Source organism: Homarus americanus, unplaced genomic scaffold (genome assembly GCF_018991925.1).
Source record: "Homarus americanus isolate GMGI-L3 unplaced genomic scaffold, GMGI_Hamer_2.0 scaffold15894, whole genome shotgun sequence".
NCBI classification, from domain to species: Eukaryota; Metazoa; Arthropoda; class Malacostraca; order Decapoda; family Nephropidae; genus Homarus; species Homarus americanus.
The window spans coordinates 986705-1002728 of NW_024754249.1; the positions used below are offsets into that span (position 1 = coordinate 986705).

The window sequence follows — 16024 nt, forward strand, 5'->3', positions numbered from 1 at the left end:
CGGTCTCACCTGCTTGTTAATTAGTGATACGTTTTGTTTTTCTGTTACAATAATATAAGTAGTTTTGTGTTCATATATTTTGATAAGAAGATATGGAATAGTATTGTAAATAATTTTAAGATTAGTTAAAATTGGGCTGTATCTACATTACTAGTTGTATAAGAGTTTTGTAAGGCTAATATTTTGGGGGTTATGTCTAGTTTAGTTTAGGTTTATATTTAAATGACCTTAAATTTTCGGTATAGTTGAAGAAAGAATTTAAGTGTTATTTCTTCCCCTGTAAAGTAGGTTTAATGAGATATATATTTTTTACCGAGTTAATTTTGTCGTGTTAATCCCCATACTGTAAAAGTCGGGCCAGAAACGCGAGCTTGAGCTAAGAGAATCCTCCATGATCCTCCATAATACTGCCACTCACTGGAAGATCAGCAACATCGATCACTATGGATTATGAGGATACAACAACCTACTGAGGAAATGTTAATGAGGTGGATAGGTATTCAGTGCTGTGGTGCTGCGTCTGCCATCCTTATATGTAACATTGAATTGTTTATTTTGTGGAGTCACGTGTGAAGGTGGTGTGGCTCCGTGGTCAACGAACAGTTATTTTGACTGGTAGATTGGGTAACTGTCGGTCGCAGAGTGGGTGGTTGTGTGATGGGCAGAGTGAGGGAGCGTGCCTTTTTCTGACTGATGGAATAAAACACCTGATGACTGACAAAAGTAAAGAAATTTGTCTCCGTGTGACAGCTGGCGGAAGAACCCTAATGAGTGGCGGAGTGAGTGATGGCGGCGGTGCTGTCTGGTGTGAGAGTGGAGGAATGTTCTCAAGGTGGTACTTGGGACTTTATTATTGAATAAATAATTTGTTATGTCTTGAGTGTGGAAAAGAGAGGAATATGCGATGCCTCCGTATATTTAGAGTAGTATATGCGGTTGTTGGTGTGGCGCTATATACCACACAACAGGTATATATACGAGGGTGTTGGCGTCTCCTTGAGGGCCGTGTGATGGTAGTGGTGTATCAGTGGGAAGCAGCAGCTGGTGCAGCAGGGGGAGATATGTGGTGCCACCAGGAGTAATGGTCACGGATTAAGGGCTAAGAGGGGACGCCAGGGAAGGGATTATGTTGCAAGGGAGCGAGTGAGAGGCGACGGAGGAACCCGGAGGAGAGAACGGGAAGAGGAGAGAACGGAAGAACTACAGTGAATTAAGTTTGCCAAGTTGCAGGGATCCACCACAGAAATTCTTGGATGTCTCTAGGCATGGTTGGTGGAGGCGGAACAGCGGGTCGATGAGGGTGGGATGGTGAGAATATTAATGGAGGATAATTGATTAGTCTCGGGGCCTCCTGGTAGTTACTCCTGGTCTCCATCACGGCTCACCCACCAGCCCCTCCAGCCTCCGACAGTACTGGTGAGTCGTACCCGCCTCGGTATCCAACTAAATATCCAGCCTATGGTGAATATCCAACCAGTAAGATATATCCAGTCATGAATGGATAGCCGACTAGTATTGGATAATGGGCCGTAAATGAATATCCTGCTATTAATGAATATCCAGTTCCTTAAATAGCTAGCCGTGATGAATAGCCAGCAGTTGGCGGGCATTCAGTGAGCGAGAGAGGCATTTACCCATTGTTGTTGCCTCGTGTGCCAGCGCCTCACGCAGCCCTTTGAACTAAAAAGAATTCTGTGCCCCTTTTGTTTTGGCAGTCCGGCGTGGCGACCCCTCATTAGTGGCGGCACCCTCACTTACCTCACTCGTTAGTTCATGAGTTTGTTCTCCTGTATCTTACTGAGGGGAAAGTTGTACTTGCTCCGTATCCTGTACACTTGGTAGATAAAAGTATATTCTCACCCAGGTAGATGGTGGAGGTATGCGCGCACACTAGGTAGGAGGCGTTATACTCCCTTACACCAGGTAGACGGAGGTTACCTCACACTATTGTCTGGCTTCAACCCGGGTGTATTGTCTGTCAGCCTAATGTGTGATCTAATTTGTCCCGAGTTTGTGTATCTTTGCTATGTTTGTTGGTTTGTATCTGTTCTTGTGCCCATTTGTCCAGACTCTTGAGTGTGATCATCATCCTGTCAGCTGGGAATGTCACGATTCATCCTTCTTAGTGTTGTTCCTCACGATAATCATGGATACTTAATTTGATTTATATAATTTCCAAGGTTGAACTGAGTTTCTAGACAGTTTGGTCGTCCCCTGAGCCTGACCTGCCTTGTTTCATGGTTGACTGGTGCCATTCTTGGTTTAATTGGGCTCATTCCATCCATCACCGCTTGTATACAATAGGCGGGGATGGTGGTGTATGTGTAAGATTTCGTTCCATCATTCCTTATTGTACGGAATCACGGTTTTAGTCTTGATGGTGTTGGTGGTGATGGTTCTCCCGTGTTTTATGTTACAGCCAAGAGTCAGGGCGTTGTCATCTGCCGCCTGAGTCCCTTCGTTCTTGAGAGACAGTTGATAATAAAATAATTACACCTTGTCAGTTAACGCAAACTCCACCGCTATTCGTGACTGGATTATTAATGTGGGTGATAATGACTTGTGATTACACCCGGGAAATATAACTGCTAATTACACCCGGTGATTATAACTGGACCCCCTAGATCTAGAGAGACATCATAAACTTCCTGAATTATTAATATGGAAGGCAACACTCGGCTCATCGGAATAAACAATTATATTAGCAGCTACTTGTCTCTATTGGCCAGGCGGTGATAACTTATATGGCTTTAGTCTGTGATAAATATAGCAATTAATTACTTACTCATCAGGTGTAAAACGAGCGTCCCCCTGAAAGTCCTCCCTAAAGCCGTCATTATTATTGAAATACTTTATTTTTAGTACTGTAATGTGTGGTCTTTTATATCTTCAATCTTGCTTTTATGATCACGTGTCTTGTTGAATCGTCCTTCTTCTGTGTTTAATGTTGGTGTGATATGTTTGTCCCCCCCCTGTATTAATGTTGTGTGTTGTGATGATGGTGGTGATAGTTGTTGTGATGATGATAGTGGTAATAGTGGTGGTGATAATGATTGAGGTGATGATGCAAATGATAGTGATGGTGATAATTATGGTGATGATAATGATTGAGGTGATACAGATGGTGGAGGTGGTGGTGGTGAGGATGTCAGTGTGGGTCGTGTTGTTTCAGTGTGTGTGTGCAAGTTCAAGATGGAGTGTAGTGTGCCTGCCCTTCCTTCCCTCACATCACCCTTCCCATCACCTTCCCTGACTGCCCCCTTCCATATCCTCCCCTCCCATATCTTCCCCTCCTATCTCCTTCCCATACCGTCACCTCCACAATCCCATGCTTACATCCCACCGCCATTACCACCTCCTCAGTGTCCAGTAAGGGTTAAGTTGACTTGACCGTGTTCCTCTCTTCCCTGGCCAAGGCTGTAGGTCAGAGGTCAAGTGTCAGCGAGCGTGGGCGAGGGAGTAGGTGAGGGAGTTTCGTCTCACCACCTCACTCAAGCACCTATTGTCCAACAAACTCTCCAATAAAACTATATGTATGGCCTTCATTTTGGCTTTAAAACAAGTTATTAAAATGCAAAACACGTCTCTTGTTACACGCCAGCAAGGCTCGTGGGGGAGGGAGGGATGGGGAGAGGGAGGGAGGGGTATGAGGAAGGGAGGGAAGGAACAGAGGTAGAGTGGGCAGTGTTTACGAGAAAGGAAGTGTGTTACCCATGGATGAGGGGTGACACACACACACATGCACGGTCACACTGCCTGCATCACTGTCGGGAACTTCTACTGATCTAAACCGTTAGTCCTGGAGACCTATACGCGGTCAGTGTTATTCAATAGTTGACATTAATTACGCTTATTACGGCAATACTTAATCACCGACGAATATTAACAGAGTTGTCTTAGTTAAAGGGACAGAACACACTCGGGCAGTTATTGTAGGTTTGGACTAGAAGATACATGAGGTCCAAGTACCCTTCGTTAGTGTAGGTCAGCGCTGATGAAGCCATTTAGGCAGGAAGTGGAGGTGGTTCACGTGACCTGCCAACCTCCACACTCTGGCATCATTAACACACACACACACACACCATTTCTTTATTTATCCTTACTGTAGCTGAGAACACGCCTTTATAATAGTGATACAGAGAAGTGTGTGAAAATAACCCCGTGGACACTTGTAATTGACTCTGTTTACGTTGTATTAGTTCATTGATTTGGGGTAATTTTAGTTTATTAATGAATTATGATGCATTTTAGGTTCACAATATTTCATCGTATAAGAATGTGTTTTTTTTTCCCTTGGATGCGGATGTTCATAAGGTAAACTAAGAAGAATGTATGCCTCGGTGGTGAGTAACTTTCCTCTGTTGATGATGTATTGATGACATAATACGCTCTAGCTGGGATAATCCTCCCAGAGTAAGCAAAGAAGGGATTATGAATGATGCTCCGTCCGTAACCCATGATATAGCTGGCCACATGGAGCCAGATGGGGGCAAGAAGACAGGATATAAATAAAAGTGAGAGACATGGAGGTGATAATAATGAAATAGAGATACTTGTGACAGACGGTGTGTTGCAAGAGTGTGTCTGATAATATAGTTCCTCTGATTATAACGCTCTAACAACTACCATACAGCTCAACCACTCGGCCCTCCATGGACTGGGGGGCCCTCCTCCAACACAGCCTTATGCTCGCACACTTGCTTTGTTGATAGTTGATGTGGTAGGCATCTCAGACTCCTTTGGTTATCTGATACTCTTATGACTCAAACACGGGAGACAACACGTGGTATTATATGGAGGTGACAACATGAACGTTTTCTTGGGTAAAGTGAGAAGTCGTGTCGGGTGTTGTGTGCAAGGTGCCGGGAGAATATATCCAATATGGGCTCCCCTGAGACTCATTCTCAGTGGATGAGATAATCTCTTTAAAATGCAGTTAATTCCTGGTGACGGAGAGCTTCCACTAATTATAAGTAAACATTGGGGAAATGTCTCCCCTCTTGAGGGCTCCAGCACCCAGCATGAGTCTGTGAAACTTAATAGAAGCTTACAGGTGCACCAACTGCACCCGAGTGTGTGTGTGTGTTGCTCTTGCACTTAAGGGTTAACACATGGCCATGGGTAAGTGGGGAGGGGGCTTACAGCGTAGCTAAGTTATGAGAGGGAGCCTATAGGGGGGTTACTGTGAAGGAGAAGTCCATCATGGAAGCGAAGATAAAGGGGGAGAACCTCAGGAGAGTGGGGATGAGGGGGAAAGTCTTCAGGGATAGTGTACAGTAAGAAAGAGAGCTTTCAAGAGGCTAGCATGGGGGGAGTGGCTCTCAGAGGGAGATAGGAAGAGGAAGGAAGCCTTTAGAAGTTGGGGGTGAGGGAGAGGACCATTAGGGGTGTAGGGGGGGCAACGGGCCGCCAGGGATGGTACTGTAGCAGGTAACGCAGGAGGATCGTCGCTGTGATGGCACCGTATTAAAGGGGATGATACAGCAGTAAAGGCGTTAGGAGTCACCCTTGATAAAATTGAGGGGAAGGATAGTAGGTATTGGAAAAGATAAACGGGGAAGATAGATAGAAGAGGAATTGTAATCAGGGGAGGATAAATGAACGAGGGAAGGACAATCGGGGAAGATAGATGTAGCAGGGGGCGAGAGCAGGGGAGGAGAGGAATGAAGGGTGACCAGTGAGGAAACTGGTACTAGGTTAGGGAAACACTACATATATCTACAGCAGGTGAGCCTTTAAGTGTTTCTCTGCTGGCTGTCTTTGTTATTCAGCTCAAATTATCCGTTAATCGTATGAAAAAACTCAAAACAAAACAAAAACATTATAATATACAAATTTTTTGGGGGGAAATCGTGGTGTTAAAAGATAAGGTAGAGTTTAAGAATGTGTGGGTGACCTCCAAGAGGCGCTGATGTGTGAGTGAGGTCAAAGAGCAGTCAGTGGAAGAAAGGACAATTCCTCTGCCACATCCCCGTTAATGCTCTCCTCTCCCTGGGTAAGTAAGGTCAACACCCCGCCACCCAGAGTGTCAGATTAGGTTATTCATGGGGCCATCGATGAGAAGTAAAGACCATGCTGAAGAATTACACCGTTGTCAGAATTACCTTAGTTCTGTGTAATTACCCCCCAAAAACTCTTGCCTGGTTCTCGAGTAATCATGTGACTGTTTACCAGTTTACATACAGTATATTAGTATTTGCACACTGATGGCATCTTTAAATTGTAATAGTTATTTAGTTTATGGAGGTTCGTCTCATGCACACGATGTCTTGAGTGTTATTTGTTCAGCTCAAATGTTATGCCTATCACTGTTGTCAGGTCTGTTGCGAGTGTGGCGATGGGAGTTTGTCACTGGTCATTAAAACTAGGTCTTGGGTTCCTTATTGGTCTGTAACACTAGAATGCTTGGGTTCATTATTGGTCACTAACACAAGTCATTGGTCAAGACAATTAGGTCTTGGGTTAATTATTGGTCACTAACACGAGAATGTTTGGGCTCCATATTGGTCAGTAACACACAATGTTTGGGTTTAACACTGACCATTAACACTAGAAGGTCTTGGATTAATTCTACTCGTCAGAAACACACACATTCCCAGTTTTCGTATTTTCTCTGTAAGGATTTTCCCGATTCGTCACAAGTCAAGCGTCCATCACCGGCTACTTATCTTATGCAAGGATGTCTGGATGTATTATTAACCAGTAAAGGGAAGAATAACCAGATTCGTTATTAGCCAATAATGAAGGAGGTTTGTAGACCACAGATCAAGATTCAGACGGTCCGGATCAAGGGCCATATTCTCCTGTGTTAGTAAGTTCCAAGAATGCCTGGCTCGACCTGAAACCGTCCAAGAATGTGGTGAGGAATTCCCAACCAAAGCTGGAATGCTTTGGAGCTCCGTGGGAGAATGAGCTCAAGGAGGAGGCCTCTGTGTCTCTGTCTGTACTGTATGTGCTGATTCATATTAAATAATGATAACAGCTACTTGTGTGTATGTGTGTATAAGGCGTGTCGCTGTTATTCTTTACCTGTGTGAGACCCAAGAACTGGTAGCTACATGTGACAGTTGGACCAGTTAAGGGAATATATTTTAGCATAAAGTGACCCATGTTCAAGGTGGGCTTGCCTCTGACACCTCAGATAGAAAGCTGAAGATGGATCTACTGTAGTGTGTCATTTCCTTTAGTACATTACTAGACATGTGAATTCTTGGTTGAAAAAAATTGAGCTGATGATTGAACTATGCCACTTCATTTCACTTTTAACTAAGAATATTTACTGCATTATATGATATATTGAGCTTGTAATTGAGCTTGTGTGCAGACTAGACAATTCAAGATACTTACATTATAGAAGTAGAATTATAGGTGACCGACTTGTAATATTTTGTTTATCATTGGACCTGTGATAAATGCGTTGATGTTTAATTGGACCAAATGTTTACACCGGGAAGTTTACAAAACGACTTAAGAGAACAAGTTGGCTATCTTAACAATTCATGACAAGAGATTAGTTTCACTTTTCTTGTCGTTGTTGTAAATGTCAAAACCTAGATACTGTATATACGGTTAACTACTGTTTATCCAGTTGAAAAAATATATTACAAACCCTTGGATTTGGTTGACCTCGTGCATCTTAAATATTTAATATAACTGACTGACTTAATGGAGGTAATTGATAATATAGGATGGAATGAAAAGAGTGTTATAAATACCCATCATAACGGCTGTTGTGGTGAAGTGGCACAAACCTTGCAGGTGTAGGTGGTTACATTACTGTACCTGTGTACTTCCTGAAGCAGGTGGCCATACTGTTGTAGAAGCCCATGAATGTAGGCTGGATGTTAGCTGGGTTCATGGTGGTGGTGGTGGGAGACTCTTGGTCTTGTTGGTATTGTCTGGTAATCCTTTACTCCTCTGTGACGACTCCTGTGATCTTCGCAGGTGCGTCTTCCTTTCGCGCTCCTTTTATCCTCCTCCTCACGTTTCTCTCACACACTCTCTCACTCCCTCCCTGCTCCTCACACTCCCTCTCACTCTTCACTATCTCATATATCCGGACACTGCCGCCACTCTCACCACTTTATTTCAAATATTTTCTCATATATCCTGTATGTATTGAGGTGTCAATTTTCTTATTGATTCCTCACTTTGTATGATGTAGTGAAGTTTACTGTGCTGGAGTTGGTATTGGTGATCACTAATTAATAACCAGGTGTCCGCAGACTGGCTCGCTGCTGTGGTGTCTCTTTAATGTCTACCGTTGTCGTAGTCCTGAAAGTTGTGGAGATATAACGTGGTCGTTACCATTCACGGAGAGAGTAAAGCTTTAAGATGTGTTTAAAGGACATTAAGGCGCGTTTAGTTGTCGATGATTTTTAGAGGTTCAAAACGATCCCTAAACAATGTGTGCATAGTTACACCAACGAAATGCTCTCAACGCCGAGTCTTGCGTTTTAACACGATGATGGCTGTTGAGAGGTAATTATTTAGTAGGCTTATAATCAATACGATACGTTAACGTCACTTGTGAAAATGATTATAACGAATTCAAGATATGTTACAGATATTTTCTGGATACGTCGGGAGGAGTTTAAGTTGTGGATATTAACAACATGCGGAAGGGCAGCGTAGCATCCCTGAATATAAGCGGAAGGAAGGAGATCAATACGATGTAGTAACGCTGGTGGCGGGACGCTCTTGTCTCGCTACTGTAATAGCCTGAGAAGTAGCCAAATGTGGATCTGGTCGTGTGGAGTGGCACCGCCCAGGATTGGTGTCAACACCCTCCTCCATCCTTTAGTGTTGGGCAAAAAGGGATAGAAATGGTGCGTGTTGTAAAGGATATCCTGGTTTTGAAGAAGTGATGGGCGGGTAAGTAAATATTTATACATAAGAGGACAGTATAAAGGAAAGTGGTCCATTGGAGGGGGTGTTGTGCCTGTGAATAGCGAGGGAGATGAAAAGAAGAGGAATTTGATGTAGAGGAGCATTGGTCCACCGAGGAAGAGTTACGGATTAAAACAAGAAGTAAAAAAAAAATGAGGTCTTCTGAAGAGTCGAACTAACTCTCCAGGATATTCAAATGAGGAATTAAAATGAAGAAAAAATGAGGCAAGGGAGGGAAAGTATTGAATATGAGTCAAGATATTTTATAAGTCACCCAGGAATTGTCATATTGATGTTTGGCTGCTGACGGGGTAATGAGTCCCATGAGTAATTATTTGTCTTTGTTCCAGAAAAAAATATTTTATTCTTTATTCTAAAATTTTGGCTTATGGGAAAAAAATGTATAAAGGGTAATGTGGTTTGAGGGAAGCTGTACCATGAGGTGTTAGTCACGGTAATTGACACTATATTATTTACTAAGGTTACTGGTGTAAGGATGTTTGTTGTGTAGAGTGTTACCGTGGACCATTTGTTCCCGAGGTCCCATTATCACCCTCAGTGGAGCCACCAGAGGACACGGGGCATGATTGTCGCCTCACCCCAGGAACACACGTAATGGGACGCTCTGTATAGGATGCACCTTAGGGGGATACTTTAAAGGGTTTACTCCTGCCTACAACACCTGTTGCTTCCCCTCGACGCTGAAAACCTGAGGGCTCCTTAGGTTTGGAGAAAAATAGAACAAGGAGGCGGAGTAGGTGGTGGAGACGATAATGTGTGTGTCTTAGAGAGGGAAATGTTTATTAAGGATAGTTAGGGAGGTGTTGGAGGCTAGTGTTAGAAGAGGGAGTGCGTTAGAGAGGGCAGGGAAGTGTGTTAGGGGGTGTTAGAGACGACACAATAGATGGGGTATTGTGCAGTGTGTGTGTGTAATGGAAAGGATGGAATGAATTTAAGGGGCGAGGTTAGATATCAAGGTTGAATGGGTACTGGATGGGGAGAAAGGAAGGGAGCCGTTATAAGGTTGTATCGGAGGTAATATAGGAGAAATAGACGCAGTAACCTTTATATAAATCACAGTTATCAGTGTTTATAGCCCTTTGTGTGTGTGTGTGTGTGTGTGTGTGTGTGTGTGTGTGTGTGTGTGTGTGTGTGTGTGTGTGTGTGTGTGTGTGTGTGTGTGTGTGTGTGTGTTCATTCATTATACTCGAAGTTGCTAGGCCGTGTTGTCACCAATGATGTTTTTGTTGTCTTTGGTGGTAGTGTAATGTGTATGTTTTTTGTTGGTGATGATGCTTATAAGGATGGTGATGTAGGTAGTTATGACTGCAGTTGTGATGATTATGTGTTGTTATGATTCTTCTCTGCGGTTGATGTGGTAATTGATGTAAATGTTATGGCTTATGTTATTGTAGTTCTCTCGATGACGTATAAGTGAAATGGTGTTGACTGGTGTGGTGTTACGTTCCGTCTAATAAAGGTAGTTCGCGGGGAAGTCTTTGTGTTTAACTTGTTCTGGTTATATTACTGCTGAGTGTAGTGGCTGGTAATATTACAGAGAGAGAGAGAGATGCATCACTCTATGTGTGGACTATCTATCCTTACGAGATATATTACTGATAAATACGGCGTATGATCCTTGCCTCTCCGGACTGAGCATGTATGCCCCAAGTACTTAACTTGATGGAGTGTGAGTGCGTTTGAGGCGTGAGGAGAGCCATAGTGATGTGGTGTGAGGCGGATGGTGGGACGTGGTGTTGTGAGGTGTGTGGAAATTGGTGTGGTGGTGGTGGTGGGGTCGTGGTATGGGGGAGGTGGTAGTAGTGGCGACGTGGTGGTGGTATGGGGGAGGTGGCGGTGGTGGTGGGGACGTGCTCACCGTTTCCACCTCACCACCACTACTACACCACTACTACACCACCACTACTCCACCACCACCTCACCACCATTTCATGAACGCACAGGAAGACTGGGTGTTTACTGGTGAAACAGATCAATGTAGGTGGGTGTTGTACTCTAGGAGGAGGGAGGGGGTTAATGACTGGGGAAAAAGAGGGTGTTATTGACTGAGTGGAGGAGGGAGGGGGTTATTGACTGAGTGGAGGAGGGAGGGGGTTATTGGCTGGGGGGAGGGGAGGGGGGATGGTTGGCGCTGTGATTATTGACACGCGGCACTCATGCTTGGCCGCAACACAATGACACAACTCTGGCTTGACACTACCATGCTAACACTACGTCTCTTGCTCATGACCTTATTGACACAGATCTCATCCTTGACACCACAACATTGCCACACTATTCTCACACTTGACACAAAACATACGTTACATTACCATTCTGACACAACCCTCACAATTGACACGTCCACTTTGACACACAACCCTCACACTTGACACCACCGTTCTGACACACAACCCTCACACTTGACACCACCATTCTGACACACAACCCTCACACTTGACACCACCATTCTGACACACCACACACCTCACACTTGAAACACAACCCTCACAATTGACACGTCCACTTTGACACACAACCCTCACACTTGACACCACCGTTCTGACACACAACCCTCACACTTGACACCACCATTCTGACACACTACCCTCACACTTGACGCCACCGTTCTGACACACTACCCTCACACTTGACACACAACCCTCACAATTGACGCCACCGTTCTGACACACTACCCTCACACTTGACGCCACCGTTCTGACACACTACCCTCACACTTGACACAACCCTCACACTTGACACCACCATTCTGGCACACTACCCTCACACTTGACACACAACCCTACACTTGACATCACCATTCTGACACACAACCTTCACACTTGGCACCAACACAGGGGATGAAAACAACTTTGTAATCGGTCAGTGTGAAATTGACTTGAATAGGAATTGAAAGTTTGGAGAAAAATTTCCTCCGAGAATATTGTTGTGGACAGTTCTTGTGTTTGTGGGGGTGATAATGGTGTTATTGATGATGTTATGAGTGGTGATGATGATCTTGATATTGGTGATGTGATGATAGTGATATTGGTTGGTGGTGGTGGTGGTGATGATGATGGTGATATTCGTGTTGGTGATGGTGTGTGTGTGTGTGTGTGTGGTAATGCCTGTCACCAACATCAACAAGCCATTTAAACGACAACCACTACCCACCCAGTACCCGCTACCATCACCACACCATTAACGTATACAAACACCACTTCAATTATCCATCATCACAAAGGCATCACCCAACACCACTATTACCTACCATCGTCACTCGCCTTCACCGTCCACTCACTGTCACCACAACTGTCGTTTTTGTCACCAATCTACCCACCCACCCACCCACTCACTGTCACTGCAATTCCCCCTCTCCTACATCACCACAACCCGTTTCCTACACCACCTTCACCACTACCCCTACCACCACCACTACCACCACCTCCACCACCACACCACCACCTCCACCACCACCACCACTACCACCACCTCCACCACCACTACCACCACCTCCATCACCACTACCACCACCCCCACCACTGCCACCACCTCCACCACTACATCCCCTTTTCTACCGCACCGCTACCACCGCTACCACCACTTCCACCACCACCTTCACCACAACTACCATCATCACTAGTCCTTTTACCAGCACCACTTCCACCACTACATCCTTCACCACCACCACCACCCGTGTCCTTCACCTCCCCGAATTAGTTTCATCGGGTTGCCATTGATGTCCTTTGTCTTGGAAGAGTGAGGACGGCGACCACTTTGAGACCCACGACTTGTTCCTGGTATCATTCCTCTCTCTCTCAGATCCTCCCTATAGTCCTGTGTGACCCACTCTCTCCTACCTCGAGTATTGATGCCTGTGTCTGCCTCAGATTTTTTGTGCCTCAGATTTTTTTGTACGCTTTTTTATAACCTGACATATTAACAGGTGGGTGTGTGGGTGTATGTGTGTGTGTGGGGGTGTCAAACTTTTCCTCGATAAAACACAAAAAAAAGAAATTCAAGAGTGTGTCAAAGGTCAAATTGCTCTTTAAGGCCAAAAGGTGAAATTTAGCCACAGTAGTGAGTCAGCGTAGACAGGTGCTGGAGTGTGTGGGGTTACCGGACTACCTAGAGGGAGTACAAGGGTGTTGATAACGAGCCTTGGTGTTGTATAGATAGGGTGGGGAGCAATGAAGGGGAAGATGAAACTAGGGGGGAGAGAAGAGAATGTAGAATGGTTGTAGATGGGGAGAGGGCGAAGAGAGATATTATGAAGTGCCGGGCGGAGGAAGGATGAGAAAGGGGTCAGGAGAGAGAGAGGGGAAAAACATTAATTGATTCTGGTAGGAGGGACCAAGGAGCAGGAAGGCTTAGGAGGAAGAGAGGGTGAGGGAGGGGGTGAATGGTTTAAAGGGGAGAGGGAGTAAGGTAGATGACAACACTGTTAGAGAGGGGATGACACACACACACAGGCAAAATGTCCTAGGAGGCCAAGCTTACTCCCTCCTCGTCAGACTCACATATACTCCAAGCAACAATGACTTCTACGGTCCCCTGACATAAGGACGCTCTATGATTGCTTTTTTCTCTCCTTGACACACCACCAGACCTGGAGTGCGATGGTTTAATGTTTGAGTTTTAATTATTAACGAAGCGACATGAAAGAGAAGATAGTCTTAAATTGAAGGGAACTTTTTTTTTTCCTGTGCCTTGGTCAAGTACAGAGAGAGAGAGAGAGAGAGAGAGAGAGAGAGAGAGAGAGAGATGCGAAGGAACCTTAGTTGTTTCCCCCTCACCGGCTCTGGGATCATTTGAGTTCAGATGCCTGGTAGTGTAACTTGACATTCGGTTGGTATGAAAACCGGTCTCTTGCTAGCACAAGGTCCGGCTCCAAAATCCAGTGTTTACATTGTGGTGGTTGGTATAGTGGCTCCTGGACGTGAGGGACACAGGTTGAGAGCAAGAAGCCGCAGGGAGTAGCTGAGGACAAGGATGAACGAGGGACAGGATGAAATTGGTCGTCCCAGAGGATCCTAACCGAGAAAATGTTGAATGTGGGTGAGTTGCCAGGGTGGAGGAGGGGGAATTGAAGAAAGGAGATGCACGGAAAGAGTAAGGAGGAGAGAGAGAGAGAGAGAGAGAGAGAGAGAGAGAGAGAGAGAGACTGACTATTGGGAAGGAGTTGGTTGGCGCTGAAGCCTTCATAGATGTGAAGGACTCTAGAACCGGAGTTATATTATGGAGTGAATGGATCATGATGGAGGATGTTAGGCGAGGAGAGTATGGCAATGGGTGAAGGAGGGAGGGAGTGAGGGCGACTGGCAAGATAAAGGAATCAGATTGGAGTATGTCATTATTTTTTCCTCTTATCAGGAGTGGAAGACGACGTAGAAATATAGGGGTGTGGGGTAACATTTGTGTTGGGCAGACGACGTGACGCTATAAATCTTGTCAGTGGGGGGCAAGGGAGGGGAGGGAAACACTGATAAGGTATTGTAAGAGATGATGACGTTTGTGTTTTTGTGTTTCTTGGTCTAGGGGAGAGGCTAGTACGTGTACCCCCAGGAGCCTTGTTGTGGGATGTGGGACTTGGTTATGGGGGTGGGGGAGCAACAGTAGGGTGGTGGGAGCAGCAGTAGGATGGGGGCATGGTTATGAGGGTGGAGGAGCAACATTAGGGTGGCGGACATGGTTATGGGAAGGCAGGGAGGGGGAGTTTAGGTTGAAGGTGTAGGAGTAGAGTCAAGGGTGATGTGGTTGTGTGGTGTGGCGTGGATAATACTGATAGAGTGGTTGGAATGTGGTAAAGATGGCGTGGTTGTGGACATTCTGGTACAGGTAGCGATGTTATGGAGTGGTTTTACGTGGTTGTTTGGTGGTTGCTGTAATGTGTTTAGGTGAATCACGTGGTTATAGATTGAGAGTTGTTATGGTGTGGTGTGATTGGTAGTTATGTGGATGGTGTTGGAGTGTGGATGGGTGGATGAATATGTGGAAACATGGCCGTGTGGGTAGCGTGACCGTGGGGTGGGGGCGTGGCTGGAGCATAGGTGGCGTGGTTGTGGGCTGGAAGTATAGATTTAGTTTGGTTAGTTGTTTTAGGATTCAGACGTGTAAGAATTGTGTAGAGTACTTGAGTATTGTGAGAGGCGTAGCTGTGGGGAGGAGGGGGGCGTGGCTCCCGAGAGAGAAGGAGAGTTATCTACAGTAAGAGAAGATTATCGCACTTAAATATGTGTGTGTGAACTTTGCTTACTAGGACACGGACTATCACAGATCTTGAGGGATAGACTTAAGAGTTTTGTGTATGAGTGATGGAAAGGATTTATATAGTTGATATTGTATCGTCAGTTTAATGAACCTAGATTTGTGACAGACACTTGATTCGTCAGATTTAACGTGAGAATAGTCATTTACTCTCCCCGTATTGCACTTAGCATTGCAACTATGATTATCTTACAAACTTCCTCGATAGGAAGATTAGGTAAGTGTATGAGCAAAATAGTGATATTGATTAGTTAGAATGGAGATAATTTCCTGCTATGGAGGAAGCAGGATCACTGTGAGTGAGACTACGACACGAGGTAATGAAGTTATACTAGTGATGACTGCAGAATTGAGCCGGTGACGAGTGTGGCTCAACCTGCTGCACTAAGACGCCCCCAGTATTGCAACTTGTCGTTTCCTGCCCTATTAACACTACTTAGTGGTCACATTTAGTCTTCCCTCGTCCGCATATTTCCTTTTCTCACTGTACGAGAGTTTGTGAGGGATTGTTGCACCAGGAAGGTCAGCGTCGCCCCAGGCAGCCCAGCCGTTTGGGCCGCGACGCAGCCCGCTGTTTCGTGAGATACGTGGCTGTACGTGGCCGTTCGTGGCGATGCGTGACAGATGATGGCCAGTGATGCCGCTGCCCTCTTTCCCCGGCCCTCCTCCACCCGCTACACCGACCTGCGAGACACTGAGGTCCACCAGCACCCGCGCCCCTGCTAGTGCCCGCGCCTCCCTCCCTCCCTCCCTCTACCCCTCCACCACACGCCTCCTCCATCCCTCCCTCTGCCACACGCCTGGCCGGCTCCTTCCTCCCTCTTTCCACCACACATCTGACTTTAGCCTCCATCCTTCCCTATCCTCC

General features: G+C 45.5%; 1 protein-coding gene across 1 annotated transcript in view; it reads right to left on the reverse strand.

The window, feature by feature from the left end:
* LOC121855735 overlaps window positions 1-15772 on the reverse strand; it is a 65997-nt gene extending 50225 nt beyond the window's left edge. Inside the window, exons 1-2 of the mRNA XM_042350830.1 lie at window positions 15754-15772; window positions 7783-8274 (exon numbers count right to left, since the gene is read on the reverse strand). Coding sequence (XP_042206764.1) covers window positions 7783-7858 — 76 coding nt within the window. The 5' untranslated portion in view covers window positions 7859-8274; window positions 15754-15772. The remainder of the gene's footprint in view (window positions 1-7782; window positions 8275-15753) is intronic.
* Window positions 15773-16024: the final 252 nt, after the last annotated feature.